Below are 25,986 nucleotides of genomic sequence, written 5' to 3'. Positions count from 1 at the left end.
TTTTTTATTTGGAGGAAGGCGAGTTTTGCAGGGTACTCTCCAGTCTGAGAATAGGTGCTAATAGGTAAGTGGAATATGTTCAATTCCTGGAATATCTCATATTGGGGAATAAGTTGGCCCCTCTGCAGAAGTTTCCTCTATTTTCCATTAAATGCTAGGCATTTTCAACTCAAGATGGAACTGATTGGTGACGTGGGGACAGAAATACCATTGAGTTGTTCTTGAGAACTCAGGGGCTGAAAAGCTCAATTATGTGTCATGTGATCCTAGTTAAATGACAACCAGAAGACATCTGTACTCTTAGAACTTTATTATGTGGAGTTTGGGCTAAAAAGAAATGAAACTTCTGAAACGGTCACCCAAATTGGTACAGGACAGTAGGAACAGCCACAATCCATGCCTGTGTTCTTGTTGGGTTGTAGGGGGTTTTGTCTGATTTCTTTTTAAAGGGAGATTGGGGTATGAGTAGTTGGCCAGGTATAAGAGTGGGAACAGAGACAGTTTCAGAAACTACACAGGCTGAGGCCCAGATGGTAAAAAAAAAAAAAAGTTCTTGGAGGGTGAGGCCTCCCCTACACAGACACATGGCCCAAGTCCAATTTCACCTTAGGGAGGGGATGGGACACTTCTGCTGTCATCAGGCCAGAGTGAACGTCAACAGGCTGGGGGAAGAGATGGGATGGGACGAATGACAGAATGGTGGTTAAAAAAAAATTTTTAACAGCAAAACCAACATAGGGAACAAAAACTCAATGGCATGGAGGGGAGGGGGAAGAGAGAGAAAAAAAACAAAAACACCTTGATTCTTCATGTGTACCAGGGCCCCTGCAAACCTGAACTGCCTTGACTGAGGGCCCTCTCCCTTTCCCCATACCCCCACTCTCCTCCCACACCCCTGTCAGAGCAGGTGGGACAGAGTGGAAGCCCAGAGAGTTGGGGGGGTCAAAGGAGAGACACGGGGGAAGGGGAGGATCCTCTTTCCCAACGGAGAGCGCACACAGCTGCAGGCTGAAGACACCACACGTATGTAGGCTTCTATGACATTTACAAATACATACATAAATATATTACATACAACAGTGAATCAGGGGCAATCAGATAGATGCTCCCCCAAGACAGACTCTTGGCTGAGACAGTTACTGTTTCTCCGTAAATATTCTTCTAATAAAATGACGCCGGTCTCCAAGAATGGGTCTCTGTGTGTTGGTTCTCCTCTCAGGTCCAGTGTCTTCCCCCTCCCCCCCAGGGGGCTCAGTTTGTCCAGTATGGAGAACTGCCATAGGCGGGTTTGGTGGCCTGAGACTTTGGCTGCAGGGTGCTGGGTTGGCTACGCTGGCCAGAGCCACCCTGCAAAGTGAGGGCCCCAGATGGTCAGGGCCTAAAAGCAGTCACCTGCCCCAGGAGCAGGAGATTCAAAGCCCCAGAGTCCTTTGGATCCCCCCCATCCCAACTCATGCTCTCCGGCCCCCACCCCCAATAATTGATCACTTGGGGCAAAGATGCTGGACTCACCTGCCCATCCTGCTGCAGGTGGTGGTGTAGCATCTGGGAATGGGGCTGCTGGTGGGCAGGCAGGATATGCAAGAACGGGGCTGGGGCATAACCAGGGGCGGCACCAGGGGTCAGAGGGCCTGTGGAGCCCAGAGCCGAGGGCAGGCTGAACGGTGGTGGGGTGCCGGCGTGGAATCCCTGTTTGTCAAATGTCTGTAAAGTGGACAGGGAGGAGATGGGGTGAAGGCCAAGTGTACACGTGAGGAAGAGAACTGGGATGCTAAGTGTTTCCCATTGTACCACACACTCCATTGCCTCTTCAGTTAGGTCCTTCCTTGCCTAAACGGAATGGGGCTTTAGAGATCACTTAGCCCAATCCCTCATTTTACCTTTGAGGAAACTGAGTCAAGAAAGGTGAAGTAATGTGCTTAAAGTTGTAAGCAGGAGAGCCAAGATTGCCTCCGTGTTTTCCATGGATGTGCCAGGCTTCTTGAGCACAAAAGGTGTGGGAAATGGGGTCTAGGTTGAGGGGGACCTAGGCATAAAGTCCAGTTACCCCCTCCTTCCCAAAACTCACCTGAGTCTTGTTGTACACGGAACCAGCTATGTCAGGCACACCTGTATTACTTGAGGTCACTGACACCCCTGTGAAATAAACAACAGCTGTTCCCCCAAGGAAACCCAGAAGAGGTCTCCCCAGGGTAGCACGAATGCAAAAAGATGGCCCAAAAAATTTCTGAGAGCTCAGTTAGGGCTGCAGATATGCTCCCTGCCCAATATATATAATGCCCTTAGTGAGTTTAGTAAATCAGAATTAACCTTACTCTGTCAAAACAAAGGGAAAAGCCTCAATATGGTGGTGAGTAGATATGGCTCTTGAAGGGTAGGGAGAAAGGGGGTTAAGATGGCGGGCGGTCTGGGCACTACTACCTTTTCCAGGTCCAGAACCAGCAGACTTGTTTTGTGCTGGCGAGGAACCACTATAGGCTCCTTTGCTGTAATCTCCGGCTGCCGTCCCCTGGGTCAAGTCATCATAACCTGCCAGGCACCAGGAATGGTGAGTAAGGGAGGCTTGAAAGGAACACCCCAGGCCCACTTTAAATCGGCCCTGTCCCCTCACCTGCTCCATAGCTGTGCTGGCCATAGCCACTAGCCTGCTGAAAGGGGGCAGTGGCGGTGTTCAGATTCACTCCATGTTGTTTAGCTGAAGCAGGAGGGACCTGAAAGGGCAGTGAGACACACAATTCTGGGACAAGGACAGATACGCACCAAGAAGTTTCCTTCTTTCATTCTCCATGCCTCTTGCACATATGGTTATTATCCCCTTTCAGGCAATGTGATCACATCTAATTACAAAAAGTAACTGCCCTACTATGTCCCCAAGGCCAGAACACAGCCTGAGTTAGCATGGGACGATGCATTTGCTGGATTTTTGTATTTTTGTAAGAAGTGAATCCAACAGTGAGGCAGAGATGTACTGTGCAGATCAAAATAACTGCTCCCATCAACAGGGGGAAGGAATGAGTTTCCTAGTGGTGGGGTTTGGGGCAGCTAAAGTGCTACTCCAGCTACTGAAGATGGTAATATGTGAAGCAACCCATCACAAGCTAGGATCCAGGACAGACTGAAGAGAAATGAACACATTCTATCTGCACCAAGGAGGTGACGCTCCAGGAGGAAACGAGGTGTGCTGAATGGCATTCTTTGGTTAAGTTTGGCTGTGGCTACTCTACAATCAAGAATTGGAGTGAACTAGTTCACAGAAAGATCCTCCAAGACAACTCAAACTCCATTTTTGGATAACCAGCTCCTGATACCGAGCTGAAACTTTCCTTGGAGACTACTGGCTATTGCTTCTGACAAAGCTTTTTGCATGACTAAAAGTCATTTCCTATCCCCAGACATGCACTCTCAAGCCCTACATACTCACAAACATAGTTGGCCCATACTGGAAGGCGCTGGGTACACCTGCGTAGTAAGGGAGCCCAGTGTAGCTGTAGCCAGGAGGCAGTGTGGGATTGAGAAAGGGCTGCTGAGCCGTGTGGTGGGTCTGAGATTGGTTCTGCTGTGGCTGAGCCAGAGTGGTGGTGGGGGCAGGGGATGCAGAATCTCCTCGGCCAAACTTCGTTACATCACCTGCAGGGGGAAGGCACCAGGTCCAAGGGCTGACCTCTTCTACTCTGCAGGAAGCAGTCCCAGCTGAGCAGGAGAAATGTGGGGACATCCAAGAACATGAAGGTGGGGTCCGGGGCTCCTAGCTAGCTCTGTGCTGGCCCCATTTTGACTGCTTCCTTCCCTCTCAAAGCACCACCAGAGCACACAGGAGGGTTTGATCACTGACCCAAGAAGGGAGATAGGTGGAAAACTCAAGGTATGTGAGTGTCAACCTTCCTATCCAATAGCAGAAAAGCTGACTGCAGGATCATCTAAGCCTAAACATCTACTAGGAAATCCCAGGGCCCAGACCAGTGAAGTGAGTTGCCCAAAGTCACAAAAGGATCCAAATCCAGAAAATCCCACATTCTTATTACACCTTAGGTGAAGGCAAGAGTTTTTAGAGACGGTTCCCTTCACAACACCAGAGAAAGGATCTAGATCCAACTCTTGTGGACAGTCACAATGTTACCAAAAGGAGAAAAGAAGGGCACAATGGACTCCTATTGCCCAAACCCTCCCTAGCCTCATGTTGGTCCTAAGAGCGAGAAGGAGAGAGAAAATTCAACCTAGAAATAATTTTCCCAAAAAGGCACAAACCTGAGTATGGGTTATTAGCAAGGCTCCCATCTCTGCCGGTGAGGGTCGCAGGAGCAGGGAATGTAATTCCATAATAATCCTGGAAGAGACACCCCCAAACAACTTGGTCAACCCCAAACCACCACAAGAAAACACAAACCCCCAGCAGGCAAAGGCACACGGCAGCACCAGAACGCACAGCGATTCCAACACATCTGGGACAGGGTTGGGGGAAGGGTGTAGGATTTCAAGGGGAAAGACAGACAACCCAGGCATGGTCAGAGTCAGATGGGATCTGGCCAGGGCGCCTCGGTACATGATCCCACACACTCCTGTTTCGTAACTTAACTGGTTGACTGCAAATGCTACAAGACCTAAAAAATGCTACTCTTTCCTAAATCAAAGACTCAGAATAGCAGCTAAAAAAGTTGATTGAACAGTACAAACCTGAAAAGGAGTCATCAGTAGAGGAGGTGCCTAAAGGGTTAAAAAAGGGGACAGCCAAAAATCAGGGGAGAAGTATGTGAGGGTTGGGGTAGGAGGGCAGACTCCCCCCAGTGCAAGAACTAAAGGATGGGCCGAGAGCTTGTTAAGACTTTGATGTTTGTTTAAAATCAGCAATGTGACAGTGAGTTAGAACCTTCACCCCCACCACCCTGGGGCTGAGGCAACTAGATGGACACCTGTAGAGTAAAGGAGGAGGAGTGCAGAGAAGGCAGTGATCTAGGTTTGAGCAGCAGCAATAGCGGCAGAGGGCAAAGGTCAGCAAGCTTCTCCCTGCTCCTCTTACACCCTCCTCATTCTAGAGGTGATAGTTGCCTCTGGACAAAGACTGGGCCACACTCCCACCTCCCTCCCCTCAGCAGGCCAGCGCAGCTGCAGTGGATCTGGCCTGGTGCTTTGTCAGGGTGGGGGGAATGGCCTCAATTTGTCAGAGTTGAACACACACGTAACTATCAGCTACAAATGAGGGTATTTTTGGTTGGGTGGAGCCTATGCTCTGGAGAATACAGAATTACAAGCAAGTAGTTAGGGAAGGAAAGCACTTTCCTAGGAAAGTTTCACAGATGGAGGTATACCCTTCAACTGGCCTAGGCCTGTTGGGCGAGGAAGGCCTACCTGGTGATGAGAAAATTAACCCAGAACCCCATGGCATATGGGCAAAAGTGTTGCCAAAGCCACCCAGTAGGGGCTACATAGTATAAAAAATAATAATGTAACTCACATTTATATATTGCTTTATGATTTACAAAAAGTTCCTCACAACAACCCTGTGAGGTAGGTAGTACAGGTTATCACCACCATTGGTATAGACGAGGAAACTGAGGCTCTGAAGTTAAGTGACTTGCTGAAAGTTGTAGAGCTAGGTCAATGGCAAAGCCAAGACTTGAACTGGGTCTTTCTTCTGTCTCACAAGTCAGTGTGATCATCTCACTACATCAGGCTGCCTCTCTTATCACTGGCTTGTTGAATGACTCCCACCCCACTGGCTCTCATCTAATTTTACTGGCTGTGTCTAGAAAGAAAAAAAAAAAGTAACTTGAGGAAATAGCCTCTTCTTCTTCTTCTCCGGGGAGGAAGCAGGCATACCCATTTAGGAACTCAAAGGATGTCATTTGCAGAGGTCAGGTGATCTGGTATTCAAGAGTTGTCATGAGGTCCATGGAAAGATACAGCTAGACTCCTGGGGGCTGGCCTCCTTCAGGAAACCATCGTCCACATGGCCACAGCTCAGAGAAGACACAGGAGCTCTATTTAGGGCTCCCGCAGATTACTAAGCCTGAATGAATTTGGTCTTAATTTTGTTTTGTTAATGACATTCCTAATGAACCTTAACAAAACGAACCAGAAGACTAGTCACAAAACGGGCTCCAGGTTAGCCTAGAAGAGATGGAGCCATGTTCTTCTGAGCTTTTCCTAAATGCTAGGAAGAACATGCTCTATATACAAAAACTGCCCCACCACTCTTCCATATTAGATCTCTTAAGGAAGAGGGCATCAAACAAAAACTGAAAACAATAATGCTCTCTAAATGCAAAGAATGGGGAAAGCCTAAAAAGCTAAAAAAAAGGTAAAAGGAAAATAGGTTATGGATAATTAAATAATAAAAAACTGAACAAATCCCTTCACCTTATAACTCTGAGTTTTATCATGAGCTATTATGGTTCCTTTGTACTCGAATCCATTGTGCCTATAACCTTACTCAGAATCAGTTTCCTCTGTAGCTTTAACCATTCAAGGACAATGTTGCCAATGCCTATAGATAGTGAGCTTGTGGTATGCATTACCTGCCATCCTCTGAGTGAAAAAAATACTTCCAATACATACAGCATTTCTTAAAGGACAGGAATTGCAATTAATACCCATGGTAGATTTATTAGAATACAAATGAGGAAGGGTTTTCAGTGGATCAACACTAACTGTTTTTGACTAAAGAAGGAAAGCTTGAAGAACTAAAAAAATAATTTGGCCCTAGGTAATATGTCCACTTCTCATCACTTTATGATATTAATGGGGAAATAAATTCTCTTAATTTAGGAGCTTTTTAAACTGCTTTTTATCCATTGTGACTACATTCTGTCAAGTTTATTCAGTAATACATTCAGAATACAACATGATCAACTTAAGAATTAACAGGAATTATTTTTTACAAGTCCAAGGAAGAAAAAAGATTTAGAAAATAAAAATGAAAGAGAAAAAAGCTGCCATATATCTTCAGCCTAGATACTAAAAGACTTAAAGGGAATAGATATGCCCCCTTCTGGTTCTAGAAACCCTTCCTAAAGATGGGCTAGAATACATTTAGAATAGTAACCTTCATTTTGTGTTTATGACAATAAGTAAATTTTATCTTATGACACTGTTGGTTTGAAAACCAGAGCAATGACATCTTCACATTCAGTCTCTAACATGAAAAATGTTTTGTGTTCTTAGCAAAGCTAGCAGAATCAAGATTAAATAGGAGCCGAACCTGGATTTAGAATCAAAGACCATTTAGAAAAAATCCTTTTAGTGAAGTACCCTAGGGTTCTTTTAGATTCGGGAAATTCTCTTGCTGACAAATGGGAAAGCTATGGCAATATATAAACTATTTAATGATGAAGTTTTTGACTGGGTACTGAAAGGAGATAAATGAAAATTTAAACGGCCTGTGTAAAAAAGATGTTAATGGCAATAACAATGGGTATTATTTGTTAGTTTTTATTGATTTATTTTTTTGGCCCTAATTTTCTATCTTAGAATCAATAATATATACTGGTTNGGGGGGGGGGGGGGGGGGGGGGGGGGTGTTTCGCACAGCTTGGAAGTAATGGAGGCCAGATTTGAACCTAGGTCCTGGCTCTCAATCAACTAAAATACCGAGTTGCCCCTATGATTATCAGCTTTTAAAGAAAAGGGTGGAGGGTGGGAGTAGAGAAAGTTAGGAAGGAATAAGATAGGAAAAAAAGGAAAGGATATACGTAGATTGGGATTGGTAGGAAAGAACATAAATCATGTTAAGATTTTCTGGTTCTAGGGAATATTAGGGACCCTAAAATCAATTTTCATTCTCTGAGACCCCAAGTAGCATAATTATGTTATGCACTTTTGTGGGACTCAGACTTGTGATTTCATCATAGGTGATAGAAAAGAGATATTTGATTAAAAATATCAAACATACCAGAATCTCCTTCCCACCCTAAAATTTCAGGTGAGTTCCTATCCCTTCTCTCCCCCCCCACTCCCCCACCCCAGATCCTGTATGATTCTGTAGGGTTCTGATGAAGAAGTGACCACCCAAGACTGAGGCAGATTTTGATGGCCAGGTCTCTCTGGAGTTTTCTCCTATAGAGCACCTTATACCCATTCTCACTGCAGTTAAGATGACTAGGCAGGAAAGAGATTTGGACTGGAAAAATCAATTAATTTCTGTGACTCTCATGGAAAAGCAGAAGAAAAAAGTAAAATAAATTTATCCTCCCTTTTCCTGGTAACATTGAGAATTCTCTAAACCAATGGGCGGCAATTTTCTGGTAAGGTAAATCTAAGCCATGCCTGTGGAGACCCTGAGCAGAAACAAGGACAAAGGAAAGAAACATATGGTGAGGAAAAAAGCTATCATGGGTGAAAGAAGTGAAAATTGCTGAAGAAAAGGAAAGGCAAAAAAGAAGAAAATGGTAGTTACAGTGGTGAGGGAAGAGTGTCAGCAAATGCCTCAGGTGCCTCCCTTTGCCTTCTACTGACTGGCCCATTACATTCACGACAATTCATGCTCAATACAAGTCAATCCCTCCAGGTTTAATCTTGTCTGCCATTTTCAGGAGGATAGTTGTTTTGCCACAATCTGACCAACAGTTTCCTACTTACCATTGGTAGCCTGGATTGGAGCATCTGGAGATCATCATAACCATAAATCTGCTTGAAGACAAAGACAGGCAACAAGTCCATTATAATACTCTCCCATCCCATAAGCCATAGACTCCCCCCCAAATTTTGAACCCCAGGGAAGAAGTTCAAAACTGTTGCTGGCAATGCACCATACCAGTGGTGTACAAGCACCCAAATGGGGAAGGAGGGAAACCCAAGGAAGAATAATTATTACATCCCAAGGAGAGATTTCTAATTTGGACTTTATAAATAACCAACTCACCCACTGGTTTTAACATATAGCTTGCTCCTTGGTGGAAGCCAGGAAAAAGGGAGAAGCCAGCTCTGTGCTGGAGTTGAGATCACCTGGCTCAGCTCCTACAGTCACAGGAAGCCTGGATTTCTAGGTTAGGAATTGGAAGCGCCAGGACTCTCATCGAACTACATCCTTCCCCTCTAACAGGTTAGAGTAAATCAGCAACCACGAACAGGTCAGCTGTCTCTGAGCACAGCTTAGTTTTTGGAGAAAATATCTTCAGTGCAAAGTCTGAATGCTATGTTGTCCCAGGAGTTGAATTTTAAAGTGTTGGGAGCCAAGCCCAGTTGTGTTATTCAAATCACTCCTTTGCCTTCATCAGTAAGCGCCTGTCTGTTCCTTTGTGGAATCTGGACCCAAGAGTGAATATACTCCAGGGTTCAGGAAGACTATATAGAGAGTCGGGAGGGGGTGGTAAGAATTCTAGTACTATTGGGCTTCATAGGAGGCCCTGACAACCACAGCTCCTGGAATGAGCAAAGTTATGTTTCTGGGGGTAGGACACAAGACAGACAGAATGCCACGTAGAGAAAGCTTGCCCACAATGCCTCACCTAATAATCACTAATAAATGGCAATTAGGACAAATTTCCTATTAACAAGGGGGCTAGGAAGAAGGCTGTAAGGTTAAGTGCATGTCACAATACAATTCCAGGAGCCAGACAGAGGGCCTGGAACACCACCCCCAAAACTGACCAAGTCAAGGCAGTCAGAGGAGGAGATAAGGTACAAGTAGAGTGCTTACTGGGTAGGCAGGTAGGAGTCCTCCAGGACCCACAATGTACTGGTTATGTAGAAGGGGTGGGACACCTTGGGGTAGGTTGGGGGGAGCTTTGCCTGTAGAAGCAAAAATAAAAATAAAAACAACAACAACAGCAGCAGAAACAAAGAAACAAACCACAGAACCATGTAATGCAGGATTGAAAACAACATTTGACAGATCCTTACAGCTCCATCAGTGATAAGCTCTAATTTCATTGCAAGTCAGACTCTCAGTGAAGTAGGTCCTGTAATACTAACTATACACAAGAATTGGGATCACACGAGCATGTCTGCTTGATGTAGCATATGTTGGAGAGATGATACAAAGGCTGCTGATACATGGCAACTGGGTCGCTATCTCCTCACAAGTGACTGCTGGAGACCCAAGGGAATAGAAAGGAGACCACAGATGTGATGTGACAGAAGATGGGGAGAGGGAGAAGAAAAGAGAAAGAAGAGAGAAAGAAAGGGTAGGAGAAGGAAGGAGAGACAGGGAGAGAGAGTGTGTGTGTTGGGGAGAAGGGGTAGTATGGAGAGTGCATTAAAATATAACAAACTGCAGTATGTATAAGATTGACTTGAGGCCTAATGGGGAAAACTAAATTGAGTTGAAATTTCCATTTTGCCATGAGTAATCAGAGAATGCTAAAACAATATTCTTAAAGACAAGGGATCTTAATAAACTTCCTTTCTGTCACAGATCTCTTGGACAGCCTGGTAAAGTTTGTGAATTCCTTCTCAGAATGCTTTAAATGTACAAAAGATAAGAAAGGAAACCAATTATATTGAAATATTCATGTTTATGTAGCCCAGGATAAGAACATCTGTCCTAATTTTTACATAGGCAAAAAGTATATGGTCAAAAAAAGAAGCTGGAGGGGGAATGAAGTTGGCAAAGTCTGGACTTTGGATCTGGTGGAGCATCTGAACAAATTTGTCCTGATGAAATAAATGCTATACCCTGGGAAAAACCTAGCTACTTGTGCAATTATAGCTAAATCCCTTTATACCTCCACCCTTTGACAGCAGTCCAATAATAGGCAGCATTTTCCTTGACTACAGAAAAGCATAAAGCTTACCATGGCTTTCATCACAGAATAAGGTGTGGCCATTATGATGCTGGCAAAATATATGGGGGAAAACCTGCCATAATTTGGTCAAAACTGTTATGCTTCCACTAGGACGCTTTCTGAGATCTCAAATACTTAAGTCTGGGAGTTTCCTTTCCCTTTTGAATGAAATCTGAAGGTTCCCCAGATGAGTTTGTTTGAAGTTAAAAAGAATCCCAAGTCTGTCAGCATTTGAAAAAGAGTGATATTCTTCCCCTACACACGTCACTCCAAAGTGTCAAGATGCTAACCCGTCTGGATACTGTAGGGAGAGGCAGCAGAGTGTTCATCTAATACCTGAAGAAACTAAGGGCGCTGCCCTGGTGGTTGCACTCGGCATAGAGACGCTGGTGACACTCAGACCAAGGCTGTTTGTAGTGTTCATGCTGTTGGCCATGCTGACAACTGAAGAGGTGGTGCTGGTAGCAGAGGCTGAAGCAGTCGAGAAGGTGGTAGAGGACTGAAGCGAGGCTGCACTCTCAGCACTCACATGCTGACAAAACAAAATGCAGGAAATGGGACTCGTGAGCGCTTGCAGGTGACAAACCAAACAGAGAACCAAATTCTCTTATGAATCCAGCCCAGAAAATACAAGGGTGGGCATCTTTTCACCATGATCCCTAGCTTAACTCCAAATGTGGTTGGAGTGTAATAATTCAGTGATGTTGCTAAGTACAGCAATGCTCCTTTCCTTTCCATATGGTAGATAATAGATGGTATCCTTTGGGAGGGTAACATGTTTCCCTAAAGTGGCTAGAAAAAAAAACAATCCGAATGTTTTCTTCTAATATTTTAACAACTCAGCAAGTTTTCCCCCAAATTTGGGATAGGGACACACACAGACGGAAGGACACTCACACACACTCTCTCTCTGAAACTGGATCATGTCAAAGGAATACTATATAGTCAGAGGTTACCAAAATTTCAGCTAAGCACCTGGTAAGGTGTCTCATGATATCTTTACGAAAAAGATAGAAAGCTATTAAGTGGATCTGGAGCTCATTAATGCCCAAGGAATCTTGGGCATTAATTATTAATTTTTCCGGCAATTGGGAAGGAAGTGCCTTCAAATGAGTGCCACTGTTATCTGTTTTATCAGTCTTGGATAAATGCATAAATGAAAGGATTATCAAAAAAAAAAACAAAACAAAACAAAAACAGTTAACTAAACCTAGGGATGGATGGTTAACTAACGTTGAATTACAGATTGCAAAAAGATGTGAGTAGAATAAAACGCTGGGTAGAATCTAGAAGGATAAAGATTGTCCTACCCTTGGCTTAATTTAGTGTAATACTTAATGCATTAACAACTAGTTTATCATGAAACCCCCCCCAAAAAGGCACGACTGAGGTTCCATTAAAAAAAAAAACACCCCCCAAAAATTATTGGGGATTAGGATGATTATACTCCCAGGTATACCCTACTTTCAAGGAATTGTATTCGATTCTGGATATTGCATTCTAAAAAGTATTTTGAAATATCTGGAGACCAGAGAGGATGACAAAAAGATGAATAACTAAGCTTGAAAATCATGCCATATGATTATCAGTTGAAGGAATTAGGGATGGATGTGATAGTGAAGGATTTCAGGAAAATATTGAGTTATTTTATAAAAGTTATGAGTAAATGAGGACATTAAAAAAACATGCAGTTATTTTCAAAGGTCTGCCACACGAATGTGCTATTTTGGAAGATCCCCAGTTTCTCCTCTAGAGAATCCCTTAAATTTCTTCTATCACATAACATTGAACATTCAATTGCATCATTAATAAGCCTTTAACATAGACCATAAAATTTGTTTGGTACTGAGTAACCTAAAGGTTCATAGGAATTTAGAAATGAAAAGTACCATAGAAATTATCTAGTACAACTAGTTCATTTTACTGGGAAGGAAACAAAGCCCTGGAAAAGTTAAGGGATTTACTAAGTGACAAATGAAGGTCTTTAAAATAGTAATTAGTAAATGGTAAAGATAGAATTTGGATCCAGATCCTCTACTTCCAAATCCATGGTCCTTCAATTCTACATCAGTCTCCCCCTTTATTTAAACAGAAAAAGAAGAAGAGCCAAGTGAGTCAGCCCCTCTGGGCAGTCATTCTTTAAACAAGGGAAGAAAGAAATGCCCCACAATCCTTCAGCCTCAGAATAAAAAATTCTGATTCCTAAGGGTCCTAATTCAAGATCATCAAATCTGTATATAAAAGTGTAATTGTTTTTGCCACTCTATCCATTGCTCTTTATTTGCCTTCTGAATGCAAGTAAAACAGACCCAATCCTTACATTCAGATGACAGCCCTTCAAACACTTTGAAAACTATACACTATCCCATCTCCCACTTAAGTCTTCTCTTTTACAGATTAAATAGCTCCAATTCATCCTGTAACTCCTAAGTGCCATGGTCCAAAATTATTTCATGGAGGTAAAAATCTCAAAAAAAAAAGCCACCAAGAAAAGCCTATACTAGTTGTTGTTCTAAAATACAAAGCATCTCTTAAATTTCCTTAGTCATCTCTTGATAGGATAAGACTGATGACCTGAAAACAAGTGGCTACAAGAAGGTCAGTCTTAGAAAAGAGATTTTGGTTGAACACTAACCCTCCAAAATAAAACATTACATCATAAGCAAAGTTGAGATGAAGCCTGTCAGCTGTGCTCCATATGTAGCTTTTCAGTTATATAGACATGCTCCATCTTATTCTTCCTTTCTATGAGAAAACTGGGACTAGTTTAAAAAAAAAAAAATCTATGCCGAGAGACCATAAGAAACCACCAGAGAACAGGGAAGAGGAGTATTGGTGAAGATGATGATGATAATGGCTTGTATTTATTTATATAGTACTTTAAGGTTTATGAAACACTTTATACTTCATTTGAAAAGTGACCAAGAAAAAAAGAAAGCCTATTTTCCTAGGATATTTTATATGAAGGGCTGAATCACCAATGAGCAACTATCAAAGCCAAAAACTGGAAATGGGAACGAAGTCTAGCATTCAGTTCATAAGTCTTTTGACTTTCACTTTTTAAAGGGTCTAAAAAATAATAAGTTCACATTCTTTGATAATTACTTGCATAGGAAAGTAAGGAGCATTGATGGACTCTATACTTTTTTAGAGTAAACAGCAAAGTCAGAATCTTGACATTGATGTTAATAAATACCATAAGTAATGGAGGTATTCATTCTTCAATGAATTCACAAATATTACTGTGCCATAAAAAAATGTGAAATATTATCAATTAAGAGAAACCTTGAAGTACTTATACATATATAATGTATGTATAAATACATAATATTTTTATTATTAAGACGAGAGTTAGGAGAAAAATTTATACAATGACAAAAATAATGAAAAGGAAAACAACTTTTCAAGACTACTCAATTCAGATCAATGCAGTGACCAGTGCCAGAAGACTAACTTCCCAAGAATCTCTAGGTAAAGAGGTATAGGGGAATAGAGATGGAGATGAAATATATACTTTCAGACACGGACAATGTATTGATCTCTTTCTCATGGCTCTGTTTATTACAAAGGAAGATTTCTAATTGCTGGGGGAAAAGGAAAAGGATGTCAAGGGTAGTAAGGTGACCAAAAAACAAAACAAAGCAACAACAAAAAAATACACATATCCCGCATGCCAGAAAAAAGTTCAAATGGCCCCGAAGTACAAGAAAATTACTATTGTTAGTAAATTGAAGATACCTTTAAAATACTATTGTAACAATGACAGATTCTTACACATTTACACACATACAAGTATGAGAGAAATCGATTCTTAGGTGGAAAAAAGGACACTTACTGTGTGTGATGTACTTGATGTTAGTGCTGATGATACAGAGGAAAGGCTGTTCTGATGACTGGACATTGAACTACAAAACAATAGTGAATAACTTTATTTTTAGTGGGAAACTGGTCATTATGTAATGATAACTACTTGTGGGAAGTACTTTTGGGCCACAATTATACCCTTACTCTAAAAGCTACTTCAGAACAAACAGCATCTCTACATCCAATCTAGAAAGCTGAACACACCTCACAATACACATTATTGATTGGCTGATAAAATTAGGAAGTTCATTTTATAAAGTCTGTTTTTTTTTCTGCTAATACACAAGGCAAACAAAACTTTACTTAGATAAAAACATCATTTCCTTATTGGAAACAACTCTCTACAGAGCCTTCCAAGAGAATTCTACCCAATCATTCCTTGTTTCATTCCAGGCCCATATATCACACTATACCTGCTTAGCTGAGAGAGAGAGCCACTTGACAAGTCACTGGATTGGGGCAAGGAAGGCAGTGTGGTCGTATGTGGGGTTGCTGAAGGCAGAAGCGTAGTACTGGAAGCTGTGCTTGGCAGAGCGCCCAGAGTCGGAAGAGAGGGAGAGGTTTCCGTTGTCTTCGGTGCTGCAACAGATGAAGTAGCTGCAACAAGTTTATTTAAGTTTCAGATAAATCCACAGAAAACTAGTCCTTCTAAGTTCAATAATGACTGTGAACTTGTACTCAACAGAAAGCCTTCACACCCTCCAACTCCATTTCTACAGTTACATACAATATGGAACTGAGCTAAAAGTCAGTTTACAGAATATGACCATATTATTGGAAATTGGCATCTTTCACTATACCAAGGGATGGCTTTCCCCCCCTTTTTTGTATAAACTACTGGTACACTGGAGAAATCAATATTTTTCTGTCTAAAATAAAATCCTTTGAATGAAGGGCAGGTGATAGACATCATCATTACATCTGCATCTATAATCCTATAGTCTTCTAGCTTCAACCCTTAAGAAATCTTAATGGGAATACAGAAGAAGTATCCTGAAAAATTTTCAAGGTAAATGTAGACTTGAATTCACTCAAATGCTCTTCATGAAACAGTTTGAAAGGACTTAACTAGAAACTGCTCACAGCCATCATTTGGGTCATGTCTATGGCTACATTGGTAGGGAATTCCAGGTAGGAGACACCATTAAAACAAAAGAGGTCAAGGTCATCAAGTGCCTTGTAATGTACTTTCAGGGAACTATCTGGGATCAGCATTAGATAATCAAGGTCTCTAAATTTTGAAGTTGGTTATCTGCTGTGCCTTATTTTACAGGTCTTACTTCCTGAACATTTGGCTTTGCTGATTAATGCGTGGAACCTGAGAGGTGCCCTCCCTGCCAAAGGATTTAGCATACCATTACAGAATTTTCCACAAATGTAGCACAAATATGTGCTCCAAAATAAAGCAGTGTCTTTTCACATTTCTTTGAACTAGAACAGCATTCCCCCAGTAGGAAATGTTTCTTGTACACAGGGAGATGCAAATTTGTCTACACAGTAAAATCAGTCTAAATTTATAGCTTTTCTCACAAAGCTTGAATCAGGATAAGCATGGGAAAGTAGAACTAGAAAAGGTAATTTCTAGAGTATATTATAAGAAAATGGTCTAGGTAAATCTCAACATGATATTTAAGTCTAACAAATCAAACATGAACAAAACACTCTTTAAAATAGGATTAGTCTAACATGCCATCTTTCCAAGATGATGTCTGTTGAAACCAAGTAAAATTTTGAAATATGAAAAGCCAGAAAATCCTTTTGCATTAGGACACATTAAATGTTTGACTGTGTCACAGCCATATGATCCTTAAGACTGTCATGCTCATCAGTACCCACAAGATCTATCTTTTTGCAAAGCAGTTGCTGGTTTTCAGAGGACTTTATAACACCTATTAAAGACTAATTATTCTCATTTTAAAGAAACAGAACTGACACTCAAGGATACTTCGAAATAATCACAAAAGTAGCGAGGAAGCTGGGAATTGAAATTAGTTAAGGAGAAACTCTCTTATTTCTATATAAAGATCCAAGAGTAGCCACAAATTGGGTGTTGCAGCATTACTGGGCTTATATTTCTCATCTCTAAGTGTTTGTGATGTGGTAAAAAAGCAAGGGAGACATAGAAGTTTAGAAAGAGCCATGTCTAAATTGTTTCTGAGAATTCCTAAAAGTAACCTGAGGTGAGTCACTTAACCTCTATTACCCTCAATAGAAACACTGTGCTAACCCATATAAGTGGAGCAATGGAAGGGGGGAGAACAAAGGGAATTGAGCCAGTTCTACAAAAAAGCCAGAGATAAGAGATATAGGTGAGAAGAGAGCATTCCAGAAACAAGATACTGCCAGGGAAAAGGAATGATGACAGGAAAGGAGGGCTACAAATGAAGAAGTGGAAGGAGGGCAATCTAGATGGACAAGAGAGTATGTAGGATGCAGTAAGAAGGCTGGAAGGGGAGCAGTTAGGTGGCTCAGTGGATTGAAAGCCAGGCTCAGAGATGGAAGGTCCTGGGTTCAAATCTGACCACTGCCATTTCCTAGCTGTATGAACATGGGCAAGTCACTTAACCTCCAGTGCCTAGCCCTCACAGCTCTTCTGCCTTAGAACCAATACACAGAATTGATTCCAAGACAAAAGATAAACGTTAAAAAAAAAAAAAAAAAAAAAAAAAAGGTTGGAATGGTTAAGATGAAGCATTTTTATAAATGGTGGAGGGATTATTGTAGACAGAGACTTGAATCAGGGAGACCAAGAAGAAAGCTATTCTAATAATCCTGCTCAGAGGTGATGAGGGTGGTGATGGGGAGTAGGGAAAAGGATTGATATACAAGATAAGGAGAAATAAAAAACAGAATTTTGCAAATGATTATCTAGATATATGGGGTTGAAGTGAGAAGTAGAGGAGGACTCCAATGTTAGGAATCTAAGTGACTAAAGGAAATGATGATGCCCCTGACAATACTTTAGAAATTTGATAAGTGATGGAGGTTTGAGTGGGAAAAGTAAAGTTCTATTTTGGATGTAAAAGGCCTCTTGGACATCCAATATGAAATATGCAACACACAGCAGGTAACTTCACTGATTAAATCTCAGGGAAGATACTAGGGCTAAATACACAGATGTGAATGAAGATAGTAAAGAATCCATGAGAGCTGATGAAATCATCAAGTATAAGAGTAGAGAAAGAAAAAGCAGAACCTTGAGATGTGGTCACTGCTAATGGACACAGATCTAAGAAGAGTCTGAAGAGTTCGAGTAAGTAGTAAATAGGAGAATTAGACGAAAAGTCACAAAGACCCAGATTTAGTAGGTGGAAAATGGATAAAAATCTAGCACAAGCCTAGGGGTGTATGTGTGTGTGTATAAACATACACACACACACTCTCTCTCTCTCTCTCTCTCTCTCTCTCTCATATAGTGCCTAAATAACTAAGTATTTAGATGAGAAAACAAAGACTGGAGGAGCAGTGAATATAAAGGAGGAGAAAGTAGTTAAAAGGGCCCTGCAATAGAATAAAGAGACTGGGAAGGAGACAGGTGATTTGATAATTAAGAGAATGTTAGGGAGCATCTGGGAAGTTCAGTGGATTGAGAGTCAGGCCTAGAGACAAGAGGTCCTAGGTTCAAATCTGGCCTCAGACACTTCCCAGCTGTGTGACCCTGGGCAAGTCACTTAACCCCTATTGCCTACCCCTTACCACTCTTCTGTCTTGAAACCAATACACAGTATCGATTCCAAGACAGAAGGTAAGGGTTTAAAAAAAAAAAAAAAAAAAAAGATGTTAGTGAAGAAAGGAGGTGTAGTTAAGTAATGGGATTGGAAGGCAGGCTTATAGAAAATAGGAAGCTAAGTTCCACTTAGTTTGGCTGAGAAAAGATATGTAGAACAACAGCTAATAAGGGAGACAGGTGCTATTAAGAGGGTTGTTTGTTGTTTTTTTTTTTTTAAACCCTTACCTTCTGTCTTGGGAGTCAATACTGGGTATTGACTCCAAGGCAGAAGAGTGGTAAGGGCTAGGCAATGGGGGGGAGGAAGAGGAGAGGAAAGAAAAGAATTTGAGGCATCTATGTAGGCAGTATGGATCAATAGATCAGAGACTGATATTAGGTAAGAGAATACTGGAAATGAGGAAAAGAAGATGACTGAGAATGCATGAAGAAGAGACTTTATTTCCTCATTTACAAAATATAATTACTGTGAGAATTTATGGAAAGTACCTCGCAAACCTTAAAGCATTAGGGATTATATACTGTTTCTACTAAATCAGGAATATTACAATTTAGTGCCCACCAAGCTCTGTGATGGCAAATTCAAATTCCCTACTTGTTATTGGTATTTAAAATGCTGTTCTCTGTAGGCTACAAGTCAATAGGTATCATTCAAGTGCTTTAGTTGCTATATTCCAGACTTTGCTAATAAATAAAACTACTGTGTGAGAGGGGTAACACTTATAGGCTACTTAACAAGAACATGTGCAGTTACTAACATGATGGGAAAAACTGAAATAAGTGTGCTGTGACAGAGAAAGCCCTCACTTTCAAGTCCTGCCCAAGGCTTACCCCTGAGATCTTCATTTCTGTCTGTGTGTTTCATTGTCAAGAAAATGAGAATTAGCTGAGATAACCTCTGAGTTTCCTTCTTGGAGCCTCAGTCTTTCAAGTTTGGTAAAATCTGTGCTAATGAGTCTGTGCTAAAGATCTAAACCTTAATCAGATGAATAATGGCTTGATGAATCCTAGCATGATTTTCTTTTTAAACAAGTATTCATAGTATGTTTTGTATTAAATTTAACTCTTTATAGTATAATTTTGTTAAATACAAAATTTAGATTCTTCTTTATGAAACAGTTGTACAAAATTAATTTTTATAGACTTTTCCTTTATAATATTATGCTAATTCAGAAATATTTTTTGATAGTGTTATTCTGGAACAAAGAAATTGTAATTGGTATACTTTTGATTTTATAGAGTCTAATTGTGATCAATATGCCATCTACAACTATTACTACTCTTCATGTAGTCCATGAAACATATATATACTAGATAAAAGTGGGGAACACAGAGAAGACACTTAATCCTTAATTTCTTTAGGGTTTTAGTTTTTTAAGGGATCAGAAACAGAGAGGGTTATTTCATATAGCTCTGAAATGTGCCTGTAAAAGACGGAATTTGTTTGAAAAACATGGAGACTACAGGTGATGTTAGGTAAATGTCATCCTGACATCAGTGTGTGCTATGGGTAGTATAACTGTGCTTACAACAATTAGAATTAGAATTGTGGAGCAATTTTCAGGAAGATCCTTTGATGAAAAACTGTAATTAAATAGATTCTCTCAGGACAGCAATGAAGTGGGATTTGAATGGAACCTACTTTTCAGGATACATTCAATCAAACACAAGGCAGCATACAACAAGGGGTTGGCAATCTCAACTGATCAACCAACAAGCATTACTAAGTATTTAGGTTCAGTGCTAGGAATATAAATGTAAAAATGAAACTGTCCTTCCACTCAAGAAATTTACATTGTACTGGAAGAGAAAACAGACCTAACTTAGGTTATGTAGGTAAAATTCATAGTCTGTGTATCTTGTTTCACATGATGAACAGGGAAATATGTGTTATAACATAATATATGTACAACCTTTATCATATTCCCTGCCTTCTTGGGGAGGGAAGGGGGGGGGGGGAGAATAATGAGACGAGTTTTGGACGAAATTTAAGTGGTGATTTGTTTCTCATGAATAAGTATACTTACAATGTATTATATATTTATAACAAATCATATGTATTGTGTTATTGTAATGTTTCACATAAAAAATAAGATATTGGGGGAGGAAATCATCAAGAAAGGCATCAGGTGATGTCTGAACTGAGATTATGTGAAATAATGGATACAATTTAACTGCTCTGCTGCTTCTCTAAATCGCTGACTTCTTCCCTCACCTTCAAATAGTTAATTGCTATGGCCCTACAATATCTTTTCATCTATCTAGTCTTCCTATTGTTTGGTATTCCACATGAGACCCTGCTTGCATCTCCTCTGAACTACTGCAATAGTTTTGTATGCATCACTAGATATATTTTTCTCAAGTACAATTCTGACTGTGCAATTCCTGTGCTAAATACTTCTCCCACAGCCTGCCAAATAAAGCCCAAATCCCTTAATCTTTAATTAATGACACTCAAGATACTTTTCCAGCCTCTGGAATAGGCTATAAGTCTAGTTACACTAGATCCTGTTATCCTCAAGTGTAAACTGTGTGGCTAGGAATGACTCCTCCTTTTAGAATGCCCTAGAGACCCCTCAAAATTTACTTCTCTTGCAGTTTAGCTCACATTCCTAATTCCTGAAACCTACTCTGAATCCTTCAAATACTTTGAAGAATTATAATGGTGATTTATGTTAATTCAACATATTATTTTATGTGCTTTAAACTTTTCTGTGTGGTTGTAGACTTGAAGGGAGAGATTAAGCCTTATTCACTTTTATATCTCTCACATACACCCTAAAAAAATGGCACAGTGGAAGAATTTAAAATATTTTAGATAAATTAATGTATTTAATTAACAGGGTACAATTATCATATTAATTCAAAAAGAAATTCAAGGAAAGTAAACTATTGTTTTCAAAAGAAAACAAATAAAATATGTGGTTAGTTTAAACTCCTCTCATACTTCTAAAAAAGATTGAAAAACACTTTAGGATTTAAGATCGCTATCATGTTACAAAAGGATAAAGGAAGCTTAAGTAATTTTTCTATAACATAATACTCTATACATAAAAACCAGGAAAACTGATGCAAAATCCGTTAATGTATTATAGAAAGAAAAAAGATTTATAACACCAAATGATTCCATGGTATTATAGGGAAATCAGAGAGAAAGCAGGAAGTACCAAGGCAAAGGCAGAGAGAGAATTCCAGAACCCTGGAGATAGTGACTGCTAGGAAAGACAGTTGGTTTTGGACTTGCTCTCTGGAGAAAGAGACAGTGTATGTGGACTTCTACAAGCCTTTCACCTTCTAGGAAGTGGTTGAATTTGGTTTAAACTCCACAGGTGGACTGTGTGAGTAAAATCCTTATTCCTCTTCTTATTGGATCTATACCTGCTACTGCAGAGATTTCTACTGGACTATTGCCAACCCCAGAGGACAACTGTTTGTGAGACATCTCCCTTGTTGACCCAATAGACCTGTGTATTTTCCAGCTTTCCCTTACTCTATTACTAGCAAGGGAGGGGTAGGGGTGGGGGGGGAAGATTCTGGTTAGGAGAGAGTACAAGTAGCTGGGATGGGGATCCTTTATACTTTATATCTTAACTTCTAATTAACCATGGGCATTATTCACAACAACCTAAAACACAAAGAAATAAGGTCTTCTGATTCAAATGCACTATTCACAATATGTCTTGCTAAAAAGACATGTATACAATTTTTTTAATGTTAGGAATAAAAATATTTATGAACAACAGACTTTTCTGCAAGAGATCCAGGTACATTCTGTGGCACTTTTTGAAAATGAAAAAGGGTAGCGAGGGAGGCTAAAAGAAAGAAACAGCAGAAGAAACTGCAATGAATGCCAGATAATCTCTCATGTGAGAAGCAGAAAAACCCAAGCAAGACAAATTATAGCTGCTGGTCATAATCAGGCATTCTTAAGAAAAATCCACTTGAACAATGTCTCTCATTTTATTTCTCTGATGACAAGTAGGGGAACAAGTACTTGCCCCCAGTAGAGGAAGTAACTTATAACTGATGGATCTTGTTCCCAGAACTGTATGGAGAGTAGATGATTATGACAAAGAGAAACACACAAGGCGATAGTAGAATACCAAATTAGTCTTTGCACAATCAAGAAATATTAAAAATTAATAGAAAAAAGCTAAAATGAGATAACTGAAAAGGGCCTTAGAACAACTTCTGGAAATCTGCTTACTTCATTTTGTTTACAAATTAGCCTAGGAGTTTTGAATTATTTTTGATTAATGACACAGTATTCTTTGTTAAGATGAATCTCAGCATAATGCCATTTAGGTTTCAAATACTTTGGGATGCTTGGGGCACCTGCGCATACATATAGTTTCTCTCCAATAACAGTAGCCATTTGTGTTGAGTTCTTTGTGAATATAAGGTCTGACACATATTCATATTAGTGCCTGCTTGTTAAAAGGCAAAATTTGATAACTTTGTAAATACTATACTATACTATAGCCATACTATGAATGCTGAACCTGAAAATCATGGTATACAAAATTTCATGGAACACCTAGTAAAATCCGTGGCATACTTTTTGGGAGTTACTGTCCTAAAAGTCCTTTTCTTCTCTTAAAAACTACCAGTTTGGGGGGCAGCTGGGTAGCTCAGTGGATTAAGAGCCAGACCTAGAGATGGGAGAGGTCCTAGGTTCAAATCTGGCCTCAGACACTTCCCAGCTGTGTGACCCTGGGCAAGTCATTTGACCCCCATTGCCTACCCTTACCACTCTTCTGCCTTGGAGCCAATATACAGTATTGACTCTTAAGATGGAAAGTAAGGGTTTAAAAAAAAAACAAAAAACAAAAAAAAAACAAAAAAAACACAAAACTACCAGGTTGACCCAGTGGAATTGCCTCTCAGTTCTGGGAGGGGGGAGAGAGGAAGGGAGGGAAAGAACATGAATCATGTAAACATGAAAAAATAATCTAAATTAATCAATAAAAAATTTTAAAACTTTAAAAACTACAAGTTTGAGAGAAATTGACTGCTATGAACTTGCATATTTGTTTAAATACAGAATTTAGTGAATTCAACCCAGGGGAAATAATATATTAAGAATATCTAGATTTTGGAAGAATAGTCAAGACTATCAAGGGAATTCATGAAGAAAAAAATACAAAGGAAAGAGACCTAGCAATATCAGATCTCAAACTATACTATAAAGCAGCTATCATAAAAATAATCTGGTACTGGCATAGAAATAAAGTAGTGGATCAAGCACATAGGTTAGGAAATCAATAAATAGTAGTTAATGACCATAGTAACCTAATGTTCGATAAACCCCCAAATCCAAACTATTGGGGGAAGACCTCCCTATTGGCAAAAAATGCTGGGAAACCCAGAAACGAATATGGCAGTAACTACATAGACAAATATCTTACACCATAATCAAGAGAAAATTAAAATTGATATTTGATCTAGAAATAAAGGGGGATATCAAAATTAAATTAGGGGGAAGAATTCATGACCCAACAAGACAGAGAGAAACATTATAAAAAACAAAATGGATAATTCTGGTTACATTAAAGTTTCTGTACAAATAAGACCGATGTAACCAAAATTACAAGGGAAATAATAAATCTGAGGAAAATTTTATGGCAAATAACTCTGACAAAAGCCTAATTTCTCAAATACATGGAGAATTGAGTCAAATTTATGAGAATTTATAAGAATACAAAACATTGGGACAGCTGGGTAGCTCAGTGGATTGAGAGCCAGGCATAGAGATGGGAGGTCCTAGGTTCAAATCTGGCCTCAGCCACTTCTTAGCTGTGTGACTCTGGACAAGTCATTTAACCCCCCCATTGGCTACCCTTACCACTCTTCTGCCTTGGAGCCAATACACAGTAATGACTCCAAGCTGGAAGATAAGGGTTTAAAAAAAATGCAAATTAAAACAACCCTGAGGCATCATACCATGGTGATTGGCCTATTAGACTGAGGCCAATATGAGAGAGGAAAATAACAAATGCTAAAAGTGAACATGGAAAAAGTGGAACACTAATCGATATTTGGTGGAGTTTTGAACAGAACTAATCTGGAATTATGCCCAATGGGCTATAAAAGTATACATACTACTATGTAGTCTATATCCCAAAATAACAAAGACAAAAAGAACCCATATGTTTTAAAATATTTAAAGCAGCTTTTTGCAGTGGTAAAGAATTGAAAACCATGGGGATACTCATCATTTGGGGAATGGTTGAAAAAGTTGTAAATGATTGTAATGGAATCCCATTGTGCTTACGAAGTGAGTGGCAGGACATTTCCAGAATAACCTGAGACCTATCTAAAACAATGCAAAGTCAAGTGAGCAGAATATTGTATACAGTTAACTACAATATTGTAAGAATAATCAAAAGTGAAAGACCATGATCCAAGACAATTCCAAAGGATTCATGATGGAAAAAAAATGCTATACATCACAAGGGAGAGCTGATTAATGTTTGAGAGGGGAGGCATGTTATGATTTGCCTAATTTCATATATAATTGATATTATATTGCTTGCCTTCTCAATATGTAGGGGGAGGGACAAGAGATATGGAGAGAAGTTGGATCTTAAAAAACAAAAGCCTAGATCAGTGGTTTCCAAACTTTTTTGGCCTACCCGCCCCCTTTCCAGAAAAAATATTTCTTAGCCCCCTGGAAATTAAAATTTTTTTTAAATTGTAATAGCAATTAATAGAAAAGATAAATGCACCTGTGGCCATTACCGCCTCCCTGGATCACTGCAGCACCCACCAGGGAGAGGCAGCGGCCACTTTGGGAATCACTACCCTAGATGTCCTATTATCTCCCTCCTTATCCTTTGTATCAACTTCCAAGTAACTATTTTTCTTCTCTCCTTCACAAACCAATTTCTCTATCACTTCTCATTCTTCCATTCACCCTGCACACCAATCCAATTTCTTATTCTAATCATTCTTATTTCTCTAAAATAGCTTAAAAAAAACAAAAACAACTCCACCCAAAAATACAAAATAAACATGGAACTTCTGCTTCAATACATGTTCTTTCTTCAAGTTCTAAAAATAATTTAAACATTTAATAATTAAATTTAAAAATTTAAATTGGTTATTAAGTGCCCAGTATATCCATAGAGGTCACTTCAGAAAAGTTTTTTTCCTCATTGCAACCGAATCTTTCAGAATTTTTAAAAATTCATTGTAAATGCTTCCCATCCTTCCAGGACTGACTTCCTTTTTGTAGGAGCTTAGGTTATCTAATCCTATCTATCGTTTCTCTATTAAATGAGAAATCTGCTCTTTCTTAAGCATAGGGTAGGTAGCAAATTATTACCTCATTACATTAAGACTAGATATTAACCATTGTGTTTTAGGCAGTGTACTCTGCCAGATGTGCTGATAACTGAAGTCCTCCATTACAACCACTTTAATCCATTAACAACCCTCTGTAGCAGGTCTGGGATTTATTTCCCAAATTAATTTGTTTACACAGTCTATAAAGACAGCAATTGTTACAATGGATAGAGTGCCAGATAGAGTAAGAAGATCAAAGTTCAAACCCTGCCTCTGTGACATTTACCAGCTATGTGGCCCTGAGCAAGTAATTCATTTAACCTTTGTTGATCTTCTTTTTCCATAAGTAAAATAGGAATAAAATAGCACCTACCTAGGAGGGCTGTTAAG

The 25,986-nt window shown here is 39.8% G+C and overlaps 1 protein-coding gene across 2 annotated transcripts in view; it reads right to left on the bottom strand.

The window, feature by feature from the left end:
- Positions 1-295: 295 nt before the first annotated feature.
- Positions 296-25,986, bottom strand: part of UBAP2 (ubiquitin associated protein 2) — a 142,559-nt gene continuing 116,868 nt past the window's right edge. Inside the window, exons 18-30 of one of the 2 annotated variants that reach the window (XM_044661443.1) lie at positions 14,996-15,179; positions 14,554-14,623; positions 11,055-11,250; positions 9,632-9,723; positions 8,572-8,622; positions 4,672-4,701; positions 4,246-4,324; positions 3,422-3,690; positions 2,612-2,711; positions 2,422-2,529; positions 2,069-2,136; positions 1,513-1,704; positions 296-1,347 (exon numbers count right to left, since the gene is read on the bottom strand). In XM_044661443.1, the coding sequence (XP_044517378.1) occupies positions 1,252-1,347; positions 1,513-1,704; positions 2,069-2,136; positions 2,422-2,529; positions 2,612-2,711; positions 3,422-3,690; positions 4,246-4,324; positions 4,672-4,701; positions 8,572-8,622; positions 9,632-9,723; positions 11,055-11,250; positions 14,554-14,623; positions 14,996-15,179 (1,535 nt within the window). In that variant the 3' untranslated portion in view covers positions 296-1,251. The remainder of the gene's footprint in view (positions 1,348-1,512; positions 1,705-2,068; positions 2,137-2,421; positions 2,530-2,611; positions 2,712-3,421; positions 3,691-4,245; positions 4,325-4,671; positions 4,702-8,571; positions 8,623-9,631; positions 9,724-11,054; positions 11,251-14,553; positions 14,624-14,995; positions 15,180-25,986) is intronic. The other variant, XM_044661450.1, reaches the window with a different exon arrangement.

The sequence above is a fragment of the Gracilinanus agilis genome, chromosome 1 (genome assembly GCF_016433145.1).
Source record: "Gracilinanus agilis isolate LMUSP501 chromosome 1, AgileGrace, whole genome shotgun sequence".
NCBI lineage: Eukaryota > Metazoa > Chordata > Mammalia > Didelphimorphia > Didelphidae > Gracilinanus > Gracilinanus agilis.
The sequence above is the reverse complement of the archived record's forward strand: the minus strand, read 5'-3'. Positions and strand labels throughout refer to the sequence as shown.